Source organism: Manacus candei, unplaced genomic scaffold (genome assembly GCF_025592945.1).
Source record: "Manacus candei isolate 608988 ecotype Guabito, Panama unplaced genomic scaffold, ASM2559294v1 h1tg000083l, whole genome shotgun sequence".
Lineage (NCBI taxonomy): Eukaryota > Metazoa > Chordata > Aves > Passeriformes > Pipridae > Manacus > Manacus candei.
Window position 1 is genome coordinate 145,124 of NW_026138131.1, and position 18,241 is coordinate 163,364.

Here is an 18,241-nt window from a genome sequence, read left to right on the forward strand (position 1 = left end):
GGCAATATACATGCTGAGAAGAAAAAAAGCCAGAGCCAGGCAGTATTGATGAAAGTACATTCATTACAAAGGAAGGAAAATGTTGGAACTATTGACAGGAAAGGGGTAAAGGAAAATTAATCTCTTCAACTACGTTATTAGGAACAGCTTGTACAAATAAAGACTGAAAGAGACAAAAAAAGAATTTATTGGCATTACAGCAAAAGTTTGCACCTTGGGATCTGGAGTGTAGCAGTTGTCTTAAGACAGATGAAAGCCAGTGAAGAAAACTGGAATAAATTGGCTTGGGAAAGAGACTAAGACTGAGAACTGCAAGGACAGGTAAAATAGTACAAAGACTTAAGGGACAGGAATCAAGGCTGCCTATAATGATCAAAAATTTTCTAAGAATTTAAAACTGTTTCATTTTGCATACATGGTAAGTCAGTGATTCACAAAAAGATTTTCTACTTAGCTTGCTTTCTTCGATGCACCTGTACTTGGAAAAATATCAGAGCAGGTTTTGGTTAGTAGCTGATTGATAAAAAGTGTATCAAAATATACTGCTTTTATAAAGTCTCCAGGGAAAATTTTCAGCCTATATTTATTTAAGGGTTTCAATTATATAGAGGTTTTTGCTCTGAATTTAAAATGTATTGCTGTTTCTGGCATTGCTGATGACAGGAGACACTTACCTCTCTAAGGAAGGCACTTCTTATTCAAGCAATTAAGAGTCATGGCTCCAGACAGTAATATGACTTGATGTGGATGTGTAAATCAACTGTCTATGACTGAATGAAATTACTTTCATCGTACACCTACAACAAAATTATGATTTCTTCCTGTTGAAATGGCTGGTCTACCAACCATTCTTCAAACCTTCCCTTTTCTGATGCAAGACCAAGGCACACTTTAAGGGGATGCATATTTCAGGTGCTGTCATGTCATGCAGTAGACTGAGATCATTTGGGCTCTACATAATAAATAAATAAGGGTACTCTCCACATAAAGAAAGGTGAAGCTTTCACCCCAGGATAAGTTTTCAGTATTAAACAATGACTCTTCACAGAACTCTCCAGTAGTAAATGGTAACAGGGTCCTAATGAAAGTCTATCACAGGTCAAGAAGCCTGGGGTCTTTTCCCAATAGGGTTAGCAGCAAGGTAACTCCAGGTCAGCAGATTCAGCTTATTTGAGAAATGTCCATTCTGTTTTATGCTGTCACATACACGAAAAAATGGAAAAGTTAATTTTAGCCACTGATGATCAGACTAGAGCAAAATTTCAATTGTGATCACAATTTCAGGAGCATGAGAAATACTCAAGATGGGATAGAAAATGGTCACATTTATTTAATTTTAATTTTTAAAATGTAAATTTTAAATGTAATAAGGCTTAAGTAACACCCATTTTGAAGTAGACTGCTCTGACAAAGACATTTTAAAGGTCTTTAATATCCCTTCTTACCCAAACCGTTCTATGAAATTTTCTGTTCTAAACTGTATTCTAAAAATCTTCATGAGCAGAAAAACTACTAAGTCTATGAAGAGAAAAAATGAATAGAGACCGTTGAATTATGTCTTAGTCAAAAGAAAAGCAAAAGGATTATGCAAAAACATACTAAACTATTTCTTTAGCATGTCATACGGGAGATTGAGACAAAAATATAGACTGTACTCCCTTTCTCTCTGATGACAGACAAATCAAGAAACAAACATCAAAGGGTATCCTGCTAAAATATGAACAGAGATTTCAAGATTAAGATTACAGAAATGCAGACCAAGAGTAAAAACTGAAACCTCTCCCCCAAAAATCAAGGGCTTTTTTTTTTTTCATTTTCATATGTACTTAACTGTGAACTCTACAGCCTCATAGTTAAAGAAAAAAAAAAACAAACTATGAATATATGTATATATGGTTCCATCATTCTGGAAGAAAAAGTATCCTTCTCTTTTCAGCATCCTGTGCAGTTGTTGCTATCTTCTCTTCCTCTTCTTTTTTTTTTTTTTTTTTTAATTCTCTCTCTTCTGCCACTGCTGTCAGCAAAATCATGTTATCCCATAGCACAAAAGACCCTCTAGCCTTCTCAATAAGAACTTTAACTCCAAAACTCTTTTTATGTATTCCACACAATACAATATCAAAATGCCTTCAAAAGCATCAACAGCAAGTGCATTTAACTATAATAAGATATATCTACAGTATGAGTTTTTCTTTTGAGAAATAAAGACTCTGGGACAAGGGCCAATTAGTGGACATATTAATCAGTTTCTGTGAAGTTGAGGTTGAGGTCCTGAAGATTTCAGAGTATTCAACATGATGTGCTATTAGAGTTGGAAGGAATTATTAAAAAGTGATTTTGCAAAGTCATCTAAAATCCTAAATAGTGAAATTTGCTTGAATAGGCTGAATATCCCATTCATGGTTCTTAGGTGATTTATTCGTATTATATTTAATCTTTTCCTAAATGTATTTTAGCTTCTATTAAAGAGGCTCTCCTTCTTCAATGGAAGCCACGACAATGAATACATTTCCAATTTAAAATTAAAAACTAACCAATAGGCTGTTGCAGAAGAGGTTCAAGCAATTTAATGTTTTTTTTTCTTTTCAAATTCTGCAGCGTGACTACCTTGCTTGTAGCTGCATGCTCTGAATAGTAAATCAAAAGCTGTGAATCAGTCAAAATGATAACCAGTCGTCTCATAACAGGGTTTTCCTCCTCTTCTGATCACAGAGTCTCAGGTTTATAAATTGGATAATAATACAGAAAATATAAAAATATTTCCAAATGATAATAAGAGCAGGAACTACCAAGAAGTACTTCTGAACGCACTGAAAATTATATAGAAAGCTTTCCTAAATGTTCACAGAGAGCAGCAACTTGATGGAAGAACAGGATAAAAATCCAGTGAGGACTTTTAAACATAAAGATGCAGTTTCCAGCTCAGGAAATTGCTGAGCCACAAATCGGTGGAGGCTGAGGAAGTGAGAATACACAGATGTACTCAGATACAAGTACTAATGAGGTACATATGAAAACATACTTAAAGAACAGTGACTTACAAGTTTCTAAATTCTCATTACAGAGACAATATACAACTGATGTGTAACTTTGTAGCTGCTAAATTCTTAACAGACACTAGTAATTCTAAAATTGTCAGTTTAAAATATACATTATAAATATACTCTTTTGTAGCCATATTCTTCCTTACCATTACTCTTTCTTTCTCAACAGTTGTTATTCATCTTTCTCTTTTCCCCTTTCCAGTTGAGATTTAGCAAAAAAAGAAATTTCTTACTTCTAGAATTGGAGACATGTTGAGGTTTACTTATTTATCCACAGTACATTCTCCTATTTTTGCTCTTCAAATGAGTATCAGAATGTTGAAAAAGAATCTGTAAATATTTTATCAGATACTTTTGCCTGACATTGCTTATGTGGCAGAAAAGAATTGCAGGTGCTTTACAGGTGAAATTCTGCCAAGCAATATTATCCTTCCCCATATCCTGTAGACATGTACTCATATTTTCTAAAATATAACACATGACTACAAACTATAGCTATTAAATTGCATATCCATTGCAGTAGCCATCATGCACATTCAAAGAAAAGAAAAAAAAAAGCCAGAAAAAAGGCTAAACAGTGAAAGGTAAAGTTAAAACTGGGAAAATTAGGAGGCTAAACATGAATGAATTGTTAAAACTTAGTTTAAAAGCCATCAATGCAGCAGAAAGTGACTTTGAGACTGAATTTAAAAGAGAAAGGAGAGACAGGAAAACACTAGAAGGAGCAAGACATGGCATGGCATAACAGAGAAAGTATTTACTTGGTGACATAGAGAAGATAAAGATCATTGTGATTAAGAATGTGAATAAAAATAAAAGAAGTCAGAGAAATAACCAAGTGAATTTTTAAGACCACAGATATTGAACAGAAACTGAATATATTCTGAAAAGGAACAGTAGATTATAGACAGACTAGAAAACATTTTTAGAAAGGTTATCATACTGAACAATGCTAATGACACAGAGGGGCTGCAGTAACATACAGCACATACTGTGCTGTGGAATTAATTTCTTATTCATTTTGCAGTGTAATTCAAGCGGCAAAACCTATGCAACCATGTAGACATTTATTGTTATCACACCTCAATACCTTTTAAAATTAACACAATGTTGTAGAACCTCTATTTTTGGATGTTACTTTCAAATTCAAACTCAACAGTCAGGAATTACAAAAACAATCCTGATTACAGGAACATTGTATTTCCCCGAAAATACAAAAAGAAAAAAATCCCCAAGCTCTTTTCCTTGGTCAATATAAAAAGTGAAAATCAAAATTAATCACAAAACTGTTAATCTCTTTTTATATGTATAACACCTCAACAATGAAGCTCACTTGTTAAGTGTATGAAATAGGTTATGCTGAACAGAAAAATACCTCACAGGAACTACAAAGCAGCAAAGGATGCACACAGGAAACATGCCACCTCTATAAATCCCATAGCAGAATGTCAATTTATTTTTCATCCCATCCTCCCCTTGTCTCACTGATAGTCTCTGCATCTGAAGTTGCTGCTCTCTCTATGTGATGCTCCTGACACAATCAATGTTTGCATGATGTTTTTCTTATTTTTTATAGAAATCTTTAGAGCTTCTTATCTCTGCTCTCTCTCGCTATCTTGCTCTCCCCCCCTTCTCCCTTTTCTGGTTTATATTTTTTGTTTGCTTCTGACAGACAATAATATGATTTTTAAAATTCCTTTGTTAATGCTCCAGAAGCAAAGTATCAGAACACAAAATGAAGACAAATCAATATTAGATTTGGTTTATTTGTGCAAAAAAGATAGAACTGAAACTCAGATGTGTTCTCCATTGAACAAAGTACAAGAAAAAAAATATTTCAAACTAACAGACAGAAGATCTTCTCTCAAAAAGAAAGAGAAAAATGCTTTATATACTTCTAGAGTGAAGAAATATCAACCTTTGTATGTAAGAATTGGAAATTCAGAAGCTGACACAAGCAATATACTGGACCAACAGTTCATAAGTCAACTGTCATTTTTTTCAAATGAAGATAAAAAGCACTTTTGGTAGAAGGTGCAAATATTGTAACATTAGGTAGGATGCTAAATACCAAAGAGAGAAACAAAGCTGAAAGATTATAGGAGAAATAAAGAAGGTAGAAAAATATAAACCTGGAAGACTGGAACTCGGAAACTCGGATATCATATTTTCACCTTGATTTTCTCTAAATACACATGCCAATTCTATATATATTAGTGGGAGCTATGCTTTAAAGTTAAACCAGTCTCTTGAACAATGACATACAAAATAAGATCTTTATTCTTTTCTTATTTGTGCTTGGGAAGTAAAAAAACTTTATTTAAAAATATTTTCCAAATAACTTGCAAAACACTTAGCAGAAGTAATTCCATAAGAGAGTGCTACTGTATTCTATTAATAACTTTGATTTTTAAGCAAAGTTCCATTTTGTACCCCTTTAAAATATATGTCTGTTTTTTTGAATTTGATGCCTCACTACATCGTCCAGAGTTTATTTAAACTACTGTTTCTGTAATGACATCGGTATGGGGTAACTAAAATTTCCTTTTTCATTTTTAAGAATTATTTATTCCATCAAAAAATATATATATTATTTCTTTACTACAGCTAAATTAAGTTCTAAAAAAAAAAAAAACCAAAAAACAACAAAAAAAAACTTGCTGTCTAAACACCATATTGTTCCATACAGTTTTTTCTGGTTTTGAAGTTCTAACTTTACTGTTGTATTATGCTTTCAGGGCTAGAATTTCTGAAGAAAGTTTGAACACCTAAAAAATCGTTTGGTACCTTCCATTCTAAATGTGTTGTTCTTTTAAAAGGTATTATTCCTTCCTTTCTCTTCCCTTAGCTCACTGATCACCACAGGCTAACACACCTGTATTAATAACATTAGATAAATGTTAAATATTAAAATATTAACAATAATATTAGAATACTTGTAAATCTCAGAAACCTATAAAGCAAAATTCCTTAATACTATTGTACATAGAGAGAGAAGCCTTTGCTGCATGAAATGAACATGGAAAATCTATGAATACTTTCTTCTGTATACTTCTATCTGAAGTCTGCACCTGCACACCAAAACCACAAAGTGCATGTGGCAGCATCTTAGACTGTCATCTACACAAACATTACAATGCAGTTTCTATTGCATTAAAATCTGTGTGAGAAAGAGAGAAACCAGGACTTTCATGATCAGTAGAGATAAGCAATATGTCCTTTTCAAAGGTCACTACTTCAGGTAAACATGCAGACCTGCCTGCTGTACAAATCTGAGCTAACAAACCATTCATGGCATTTCCTACAGACCTACAACTCTAGTTTGATCCTGCAAAATATCAACTCAAATACAGGAGGAAAAAATGGTTATCCATTTTCCCACAGCGTAATCATTTGGGCAAAAGGACATTCAGAAAACAGAACCTCCCACTGACTCGAGCAATTAACTGTTCATTCACTTCTCAAAGTCCAAATTTTGCATTTTCAACATAGGACCATTTGTCGTGCACCAGAAATATTTCAGATTTTACCATGAAGAGTATTATATGCAATTGAGGGCACAAAGGTTTTCTCCACAGAAGCCTTAATGTTTTCTGATAGAGTAAAACATGAAGCTCTTTCCTCAAAGTTACAGCTACAGGTATTTCAAGGGCACAGTGCATATCCTACCCCCATTTTTAAAGCTATCTTAATTAAAAACACTCTTCAGTTTTACTTTAGCCAAATAGAATTCAATCACAGGATGGTGTAAAGTAAGACAGAAAATTTGGTTGAATTATACAAAGTAGAGCAATTAACACTCATCAGAAGTAACAAAATATGTTGCTGCTGCTACATTATTATTAAGTTTTAAAATAATGTTATCTAAAACTATGAAGCAAAATTGTATCATACTATTGAGAAGTTCACCTGATATACATAGATGAGTAAAAATCTAATAATACTGCTATTTAGAATTACGTCATAATTTTATCTCTGGACAAACGCTTTAAAATGCATTAGTGTGGTAAATTGTCCTGTTGATTTGACAGTTTTCCAAAAGATATGAGTTCAGTCTTTATTTCTTCTGTATTTCAAAGGTTTTACTGGGTGTAATGAAAGAGTGCAAAGAATTAATTGCTTGCTTTCTCAGTCTCAGACTAAATTCACTTTTCCTGTGTGCATAAACTGAAAGGTCTTTCCTAAGGGTTTGAAATAGGGATGCATAATGATTTCAAATTGTACCCTCAAGTTCTTTCCATTTCAGTTCTGAAATCAGGAAAAAATGAACACTAGTCTGTCTACCAGTAAGGATTTTCATTAACATTGGCTCCTACATTTCATCTAGCTCTTCCTTGCATCAAATCCACTGCTGGTACAAGCAATTCTACAACTCTAAAGGTCAGGAGGGGGATTAAATCTGTTAATTAACATATTACGGATATAAACCCCTGTTTCCAGTATATGAGTATATGTCCTTATTTGCTGTATCTAGTTCCATTTTTAACATACCATACACATAAAATATGTTCAAGAGACTCAGTGGCAAAAAACAACTTAAAAGAATACTTTTAAATGTTATGTCTCCTTTATATCTTATTGTATTCCTTGATAATTATTTAAAACCCATAGAAAATGGGTTTCTTTTCAAAATAAGAGAGGAAAAAAGACTTGAAACTTCAAAATTCAATTATTTTTTTTAAAGGTGAATGCTCTCACTCATATTAACAAGGTGTTGAATTTAGCAGTAACAGGTTTATACCACAGGTTAGAACTTGTATAACAGACTTAACAAAAAAAGAAGCAGTTATGTCACAGCTCAGCTATGAAATTATGAATCTCTTGCTAAGTTTGCTTTTCAAAAAAAAATATAGGTGAAACTTAAAATAACACTGAAGCTAGTTAAAAGGACCTAAAAATAAACTATAGGTAAAAAATAATCAGGGTATAAATGTGTTATTCAAAGTACGTACAGTTCTCTGTTCAAAAATACATTCACCAATAATGTAATCAGGAAATGACTGGTATAAAATTTCCATGTTTCTAATAGTTAAAAAGAAAAAAAAAAACAACCAAGCCCTCTCCACTTTAAAAGTAATGCAAACCAAGTTCACCTAATAAAAAGTGGTTTTGTTCTTAGATATTTCCAACAGATAGGTACACTTGTGATTATTATATTATTAATTTATTCAGAGTTATTAAATTCAATCTCAATATACAGCATATGAAAATATATTTTATCTAGGAATTTATACTTTGTGAATAACATATTACCCTTCCTTATCAGTCAGCAATGAACACTATTAATTCATATAGGATGCACCACATTGCATTTCTAGCGTTCCTTTGTTTAAACACAATTATATTTTAAATAAGAAATGTTAGTTGAAAAAGTCTTACATAAAAAAGATTCTCTCATATGTGTTTTTATAAGGTCAGTTAAAAGGGAAAGTTAAAAGGGGATGGAAAGGTCAGCAAGTAACTCGTTTTTACGTCAAACTAAAGACTTGTCATTACCTATTGGAGATGGAAAAAACCCCACTCCATTAGTGATTGTGAACAGGCAAATGTACAGGGAGCAGATAAGTTTCACTTCTGAGCTCCAGGCATGATTCTGAAATTTCACTTCTGAGCTCCATGACTGATTCCTCCTACTTGCCAGCTACCAGCCATTCTAAGTTTTGCTAACAAATGCTCTAGACAAAAGGAGTATGCTCTGAATCCTCCCATTATTGAAGAGGCGTAAGACAGAAGCACTAATTATGAGGCTGATCATGAGTTGTGCTTCTGCCCAGACTGTTTAGTCAGGGACAACATGGTTATGCAAAGAAGACCAACTGATGAAAAGAGACATTCTGAAAAGAAAAATACCTGCCAGGAAAGAGAATAGGATTTGGAAATAAGATTGAAAAGATGCTGCCTAGAAGAAAGATCCTGGAAGTGAGAGGAGACCCTGTAGATCAGAGAATCATAAAATATCTCCAGTTGGAAGGGGCCTACAAGGATCGAGTCCATCTCCCTGCTCCTCACAGGACTACCTAAAACTAGATCATGACTAAGAGCAAATTCCAGACCCTCCTTGAACTCTTATAGTCTTGGTACTATGCTACTTCACTGGGGAACCTGTTTCATTCACTGACCATCCTCTCAGTGAAGAACCTTTCTTTAATGTCCAGTCTGAACTTCCCCTGAGACAGTTCCATTGCATTTCCTCATGACCTGTTGCCAGTCAACAGAGAGATATGTGGAGACAAAGTAGCAGGGGATGCCTAGGGATCTTGGCCAGGGATGTCCAACACCTCTAAATGCAGGCAGTGACACAGCTCAAGCTGACACAACTTTCTGCCTGGCCTACCTGGACCAGCAGAAACCTCTGCCTGGGTAAGTGGAGAGGGGAAAGTTGAGACCTCAAGGGTTTAGCTATGGAGAGAACCAAATGAGTCAGTGTGTGAATAAACAAGGGGACTAAAAGCTCTGATCTCGCTGGATTCTTAAATATCAGGATCCAGATTCACTATGGGTTGTCACTAACCCATGAGACTACTAATATTTTTGACAACAAAAGCTCTTGAAAAATGAGTCTACAGTATACATTCAAATAAAAAAAAATCCCTCAAAACTTAGTTAGAACTGCCGCTGGAGTCTATACACAAAGCAGTGACAGGAAACAACTGGCATGCTGACAACCCTGCAGGCTTGGAGAAGAAGCCATCAATTTGCTAGACTGTTATTGAAAATATGAAATTCACTTGAAACTGTTTGCTTCATCATTTTGCAAACTGTTCCTTGAAGACATGGCATTCAGGGGAGTTCCCTAAGAAATCCAGAAGACTTGTACTTAGCTTCATTTTTCCACTTCTTCATTTCCTTGTTTTGTCCTCTGTAGCAGTTTTTGCTATTTTATTATAGTTAGTCTAAATCTTAGGGATTTTACTTAGCTCTGTAGAAACAGTTTCTAACTTTCTGAATGGAACAAGTTTCTATTTAAATGAGAACACCTAAGCTAACAGTGGGGATTATACTTGTTGTCCAAATTATATCCTTCATGACCTTGTGATTAAATGTGCAGATAATTCAGTATTTCTGAAGTTTCCTTACTTCTACTTTAAATTATTCCACAAATCCCCCCAATGCTGGCAATGGGATATTTTCTGTGATGAATACCTTACATTAGAAACACTACCAAGAAGTTAAACTAAGTTTCTGTCTGGTTGTACTTTATGAGAGCTGTCTTCTGATGCCTCTCTAAAGAGCACTTTACCACAAGGCAATCAGGACATATTCGGATCACAGCCTCTAGGTAAAAGAAAGGTCTGGTTTAGTTCAAAGGAAAGCAATACAGCAATTCTGTGATGCTGTACCACTGAAGTGTTTGGCACAGATGAACCCTGAAGGGTCTCAGAGAGGAGGTCTTGCAACACTTTTAAAGGAGTTAAATTGCCAGCAGAAGACCAAGAGCGTGGCAAATTAAGGGTCTAGAAAACCCAAAATCGAAAGAGCAAGACTGCCAGAAGGATCCTGTGTTGTGTGATTAAGTTCAGTTTAATTTTGTAATGGGTTTTTAGTGACTTTCCAAGTTAATTACTATAGTTATGTACATGAGAAAGACTGGTACAGTAACTTTGTAAAATCCATATTAAAAACGTCAGAGAACATGAGCAAAAATGCAATACAATACTTCTGTAAAACAACAGTAATGACTGGAGGATTAGGAAATTCCCACAAACTAATGACGAGGGTGAGGCCTGAGGTGAAGCCTTTAATTCTTAAATCCCAAATCAAATTATCATGTGCCAGTGAACACTGTCCTCATTTACCACTGGTGCATCTCAATTTATTTCAATTCAAATATACTAAAGTTTGTCAGTTTAAATGTTAAGAATAATTCTGCACACAAGCTCTGTATTTCATATAACACAATGTAGAATACATAACTCCTGTCAAAAGAACAAAAATCTACAATGATAGAGATGAATGGGTTTGATTTTGAAGAATTGATAATTTAAGGCAGCCAGACTCACATTTGACCTTTTAGACAGGCTTGTCAAAAGCTTATTTACAGAAGTACCAGTCTCAAAATATACATAGACTTCGTTCATCCCAATTTTTTTCATCGCTTACATTTTCAGCACTGTTTTCCCAACAGGGTATGAAGGGTATCCTCACTCAATTTGCAGGCAACACCAAGTTGGGTGGGAGCGTTGATCTGCTGGAGGGTAGGAAGGCTCTGCAGAGAGATCTGGATAGCCTGAATTGGTGGGCCAAGGCCAATTGTACGAGGTTCAACAAGGCAAAGTGCCGAGTTCTGCATTTGGGTCACACCAACTCCAGGCAAGTCTCCAGGCTTGGGGCAGGAGCACTGGAAAGCTGCCCAGCCGAAAAGGGCCTGGGGTGCTGTTGGACAGCTGGCTGAACAGGACCAAATGTGTGTCCGGGTGGCCAAGAGGGTCAATGGCATTCTGGCTTGTGTTAGAAATACTGTGGCCAGTAGGACCAAGGAAGTGATTGTCCCCTTGTACTTGGCACTGCTGAGGCCACAAATCAAATCCTGTGTTCTGTTTTGGGGCCTTCACTACCAGAAAGACATTAAGGTGCTGGAGCGTGTCCAGAGAAGGGCAACAGAGCTGGTGAAGGGTCTGGAGCACAAGTCTATGACAAGCAGCTGAAGGAGCTGGAGGGGGGTTTAGCCTGGAGACAAAGAAGCTGAAGGGAGACCTTATTTCTCTCTACAACTACTTGAAGAGATGTTGTAGCAAAGTGGGGGTCAGTCTCTTCTCCCAAGTGATAGAAAAAGAGGAAATGGTCTCAAGTTGTGCCAGGGGAGGTTCAGAGTAGATATTGGGAAAAAAATTGTCACTGAAAGGGTTATCAAGCACTGGAACAGTCTGCCCAGGGAAGTGGTGGAGTCACCATCCCTGAAGGAATCTTGGCAGCATTAGGGTAAGTTAGACTCAACGTTCTTAAGTGTTTTTTCCAAACTAAATGATTCTATGATTCTATATCATAAAAAGTTTCTTTTCTAGGTACTTCAGTGTTTTATAACGTTATTTTTTTTCTTGAATTCATTTAAGGCTGTATGCTAGATGTCCTATGGAGGTAGCACATAGCAAGCAAAAAATGAAGCAGTGAGATAAGAGTTTTGCCTGGGATCAATATAAGGAACTGCTCTGATAAAACAAAATAGAAAGTAAACCCAGTACTCTTTTTGGTCAGGTGTTCAATGAGATGAATCATTAAAACAAAATCCAATGCTTTCATAAATAGAAAACAGAAGTGAAAGGTTAATTTTAAATGAGGATTTTGAAATGACTCAGAAAATTAACTTGAAGATTCTTTTCTTCTAAATGAAGCCAAACAGACTGTCTTATTACAGAGAGTGCACACAAGAAAAAATATAGAGCTGGAAAGCCAGGCAAGCCTTCTGTAACTGCTAAACAGTAACTGCCATCTGAAACATGTCAACAGAAACATTTTCTGTTGGGCCTTAATTAATGTTAATACAGAGAATTCAAGGATTCAGATTTGAGAAGTGGATTCCTATACCAGGATCTGCATGAGTTTATGAGCACTCTTTAAGTAAAAAGTTAATATCTGTTACAGCTGTAGCACAATAGGGCCCAGTTCTGGTCAGGTCTTCAGATTCTGCCAACTTGGTAGATTTTTAATATTATCGTAGGATGAAGCAATTATAACAGTTTTAAACATCTTGTTTAAAAGGTGTATGAATCATCACTAGAACGGGATTTCTGTTCTGGAGTATTTAAAGAAAGTCACCATTCAATAAAAAACCTGACGCAGTGTAGATTCGTAAACACAGTGTTGAATTGAAGTATAATTTTGCAATAATTTTTTATAAGTTAGACAGAATTAAGTATCCAGAAGTGAACTGAAATTGTATTGCCAAATACATGCAGATCTTTTTTTTCCCAAAGTAATGAAAGGAAAGCACATTGCAGTACACAATATGACCTTGGCTCCCACACTTGTCTAAAGTTATAAAAATTCAACTACTGAAATGCTCATTATAAGGATTGCTTATACAAGTTTTATTAAACCACCACAGTTACTAAAAAATAATAATAATAATAAAAAAAAAACACACCAAAAAACCTCAAAAACCTAACCCCCTAAGCTGAATGCTGGCATGGTTCCATTTGTGATAAAAATTACCAACTGTTGTAATCCAATAATACAAGTCATATAAAGAATATTAAATTTAATGTTCCTTTTATCTTTTTTTTCTCAACTACAATAACCTTCTAAGAAATGCCATCACTTGCTATTTTCTTACATAAGAAAGAATAGGAGAAGAAAGAGAAAACCAATGGCTCTTGTTTTTCTATAACTAAACCAGAAACAGAAATATAATAATTAGATGCCAAATACAGTTTATATTTGATTTGTTCCTGTAATACTTTTTTAAGGCAATGTATGTACTATTTTGAAAAATAACTTTACAAAGGAAGCAGTTTATTATTTTATAACAGCTGTGCTTGCATGTTATTCAACCCTAACAATCAGCATAACATCTATTGCCAGCCATGCAGAAATACACAGTAAAAAGTAATCACTCGACAGAAAAAAAAAATCCTGGAAAAAGCAGGGCATCAAGATCAAGGTGTAAGCAAAATGCACAAGCTCTTTCACTCCAAGCACAAGCTTAATAAAGCAGGTTTTTAAAAAAAATTACAATATTGACAGACCTGTGGAGGAACCTGCCTCCTTTTTTGGTCAGGGGATGTGACATAGACAGCTTGTGCATATGCATAACTTTTGAACCGCGGTTTAGGAGAAGGCGAAGGTCCCTGGGGTACACTGACTGTGATCTACAAATAAATTAGAGGCAGAATGGACACATGGGTAGGAGCATGGATTATAGAAGTATTGATTTTAAGAGGAACTGAAGAAAAACAGGCAGGAAGGTCATCACCACTGTTATTTTTCAAGGACAATGTTTGTATTCAGAAGGCAAAATTGGGATGGTGTTAAGGAAAGCTCTCATTTAATCTGACATCCTTACCAAAAGCAACAAACTGTCAGGACTCAATACCAGCAGAATACCAATGTAAATTAAAGCTTCTTTATAATTTGCAAGCAAAGGCAAGTATCTTGTGGCACATCTTGAATAAACAGAGTCAATACTTATCTGCTCAGTACTCCAAAAGAGAGTGAGCATTCCAAAACTAACATACATCAGATTAAATTCAGGCAAGCACACCAGGCCTAAAATTCACTAAACACTTCAACAGAGATTATCTGATTATTTCAGTCAAAACCATAACTGACATTGGCAATCACAAATTAATTCCAAGTATTACATGAGCTTTTTGAGAGGCCAATTGTAAACTGAGATTATTTTAAAATACAAGCCTGTAGAAAAAATGCTAAAAAAATTAGAAATGTATCATGAATATGTAGAAATGTCAGTTACTATTCTCTAGAAAAGATACAAATATATCTACATGTTTATTTTTAAATGTAAAGCCTCCCCAGTTCCTTTGTTCTTCCTTTAGGTGCCCTACTGCAATTAAAACACTCAGTGCTGCACAAGAGATGTGCAAAGCACTTATTTGCTGAATAGTTACTTTCAAAACAGCCTGGTGCAAGATAAAAATCAGTATTAAAGTACACTTGATTTGCCTGGAGTAAAGAGACTTTGCCCATTATGCCCATGGGTTTTTTGCCTTCCACTGGCCATGTAACATCAAACTCATGGGGTGGGTAGGTGGGGAAACAACTACTTTAGAGCAGCAAGATGAAAGCAGAAAAGTGAAACTCACTTCTTGTGAAAAATGCTGTTCATGTACTTCTATGTGCTCTTCTCTAGTGACCCTTGTGTGTCGTGGCAGCATCTCCACCTCCCTGATGGCTTCCATGGTGACTTTCTGGGGCAGAACTTGGAATAGTGAAGTCACATACATTAAGATGGACTTCTTATCTGGACAGGCAGTTGCAACATCTGGAAGGCAAAATAACATGTCATTTCGGTTTTCACATTACACAGAAGAAACAGCCAATTAACTTCATTCAAAGTTGATAGACTAATGAGTAATCTGTTGTCCACATGAACTCTCTAGAGACTAATTAGAACCTTACCATCAGTTCCAAAACTGCAGACCAAACTTGCATATCAATGAGAAGGAGCCAAAGTTTATAAAGTTAATGTCACCTCATTCAGCATGAACTTTCCATCTATGTTTCTTGAGTTAAAATACACACAGTATACAATCTGACACTGTGATCCTCATTAAGCAGGACTAGACATAGGAAAAGGTATATTTGCTTGTGCTGAATAAATACTGCAGTTATAAAAAATAAGGACAACCTCATTTTCCAAGTCGTTCCTTGTACATTCTCTTCATATTATTTAACAATTGACAGCAACAATGATGTAAGGAAAAAAAATATTTACAGGTTTTTCTAGTGAATGGGTTCATAAAAACCAACTGTTGAAGCCAAACTACAATACAGCTACAAGCCTTTACATTCTACTTAGTCTTATACTCTTTGTGAAATCTGTAGAACACCAAAGGATCATGGTACTCACAAGGCATTAAACTACACAAGAGAATAACTGTATAAAAAAATCTCTATGGACCTTAGCAGGAAGTACAAGATACTTTGCGTGAACACGAAGACGATTTCAGGTTTTGCACGTAGCCATGTTATACATCAGCAGTAAAAGTGGTTTCTCTGACTCAGTCTTTCAAGTCAATAACAATTTGTAAAAATGTGAAGGCATGTGGCAGCTCTTTGAAATAGTCACTTTGTTATTTGCCATTGACATTTACTTCCTACACTCAATCTCGTGAATCAAAATGTAAAATCACTGTTGTACAAGAAATTTATCATTAATTCCATAAGTGTTTTAACATGACTGCTGGCAGAAAGCCAAGTACTATGAGTTTTTACTGTCCTAGATCAATCCTGGCTTAGATAAGATTTGAGTTCATAAAAAATAATAATAAAAAAAGGAATCAATAATGCTACAAGGTGGCATCTCATTCTCTCATCTTACAATGCAGAATATATGAGGGAAGCATTAAAAACTCCATATATATTTGGAAATCAAGAAAAGAAATCCTATCAATAATTTTGATTTGGATTTCTGACCCATATCCATACCTTTGCTCAATAAGTTATGAAAGAGAGCTGAAGGTTTAGTTCTACTTAGCAATGGTTGGAAAAATGGCACATTCCCTACAAGATTCCCACTTCCATGCTGTGTTTTGCTATCACCACCTTTTTGTTTTCTTGTTAATATTAGAATATCATTTTGTTATACTCAGTGTCCACTAGTAACTGATGTTTACAAGAATACCCCATGCCTATATACAGGGAATAGTGCACACTGAATGAACAGACATCAATGTCAGCTGTGATTTTTCTGTTGTTTGTTCATTATTTTGCTTTCCAAAATGTTCTGGTATTCAAATGGGCAAATATCATTTATCTACACAAATATCGCACACAATAAAATAAAAGGAATATCTAGCAAAGAGTATACTTGCCAAAAATTGTTTACCCATTCCATTTGACAAATAAAAGGTACAGGCGCAGTTGTCAAAATCCACTGGCAAACAGGAAAAGATTTAATTATTTAATCACAACAAAATCTAAACAACCATATTTGCAAAGTCTGGAAGGAATATCAGTCTGCCTCTCAAAAGTCTTTTTTCCAGGTTCTTCCTGGCAGAAAGATGCCTTTTTAAGAAATGAGTGAAAATGAGGATGATATAAAAAAAGTAAGTTCCATACTAAAAAAAATTCTACAGGTCTAGCAAAATGAACAAAATCCAGCATTTTGCTACACAGTGTTACATTACTTATACACAGCCACACACAGAGTGCAAGTTATAAGTGTTTATGGAAAGGTTTCTTCCAGTTTTTAAATAAATGTCTGCTTATAATATAGTCATTCCTTTTTAATAATATTTTGCTGTCTCCAAGCTTTGACCAAATAACAGTTCTGTTTGTCAGAATTTGTGCTGATTCCACTTACTCTTTATATCAAACTAGTAGCAAAGTAACTTTGAAAGAGGAAAGTTTAAATGCCTTCTGCATTGCCAGAAAGATTATATTTCTGTACATAAATTGCTGATGTGGTTTCTTTACATTGACAGTCAAATTCAGAAACATACTTTACCTTATAGAGTGCTGAGAAGCAAGATAAGACTTGAGCCCTAAAAATACAAGAAGTTCTTTGTCCTCAACAGAAGGAGCTAGGATTTTTCACAGATTCACAAAGTGGAAAACACAGTAAACTAAGTTCTAAATCCTATACCTCACCTAATACTGCTGGCTTCTATGAAAACAGGTTTTAAATGTTCCAAATGAGTTTTTAAAAAATAAGATTTTTTTTTAAAAAAAAATCCCTCCCACAATAAATTTGAGATTCTCAAAGCTGATTTGAATTTTCAGAGATTATCGGGTTTTTTTTTCCCTGATAAATGGAGGCTAGTGTTATTTCTTCTATGAAAGTTGGGTTTTGTTTTTTTTTAAGACTTATTAGTGATACTAATGCAATATGAGTATTTATTACGATTCCTGAAAAAAATCTTACTGCTATTTCCAAATGCATCTGTTTCGAGAGCAGAAGCTCTCAGATTGTTAAGACAGGATCTAGTGATACATAAATGATCACTTTCTACAATGTAAACTCATCACAGGAGAGATTTCAATGTTTGTAAGGCAAGTGCTAGTGTGGCACCAACCTCAACTGCAGTAACTAAGGTGAAGGCAAAGCAGAAGCATTTAAAAATGTACAACCTCAACTCACATGTCATTTTTATTTATTTTATCTTTTAGCCTCAAGGACAAGGGTGAACTTTTCAAAACGTGTTCAAATGCCTGTGGCAATCTGTCTGACAAAGCTCACCAAAACACTTTGAAAGAGCTTCCATAAAACCCAAGTCATATATTTTGATTACATTTTGACTTGAATGAACCTAAATCTGCAATTGAAACTGTATGAAAGTGCATGAGACTGCACTAGTAGAATGAAACTTCTTGTTTTTAAATAGCAAGAAAAACAAGTAAGATTTTATTCCCAAATGGATATATTAGAACCCTAGGTAAAAGTATCTTCAAAACACTAGCCCTAAAGCTAGGGTAAGTGGGGTGGTGGTGGTGAAAGAAATAAAAGGGGGGAAAAATTTGAACTTGGTGATTTCTACTCCAAACATATATTTTAGGTCATTTACTAAGAATATTTACAG

At 34.9% G+C, this 18,241-nt stretch overlaps 1 protein-coding gene across 4 annotated transcripts in view; it reads right to left on the reverse strand.

The window, feature by feature from the left end:
* Positions 1-18,241, reverse strand: part of LOC127481902 (dystrophin) — a 481,077-nt gene that overhangs the window by 139,284 nt on the left and 323,552 nt on the right. For 3 of the 4 annotated variants that reach the window (XM_051811717.1, XM_051811718.1, XM_051811719.1), the window contains exons 8-9: positions 14,804-14,982; positions 13,727-13,849 (exon numbers count right to left, since the gene is read on the reverse strand). In XM_051811717.1, the coding sequence (XP_051667677.1) occupies positions 13,727-13,849; positions 14,804-14,982 (302 nt within the window). The remainder of the gene's footprint in view (positions 1-13,726; positions 13,850-14,803; positions 14,983-18,241) is intronic. The other variant, XM_051811720.1, reaches the window with a different exon arrangement.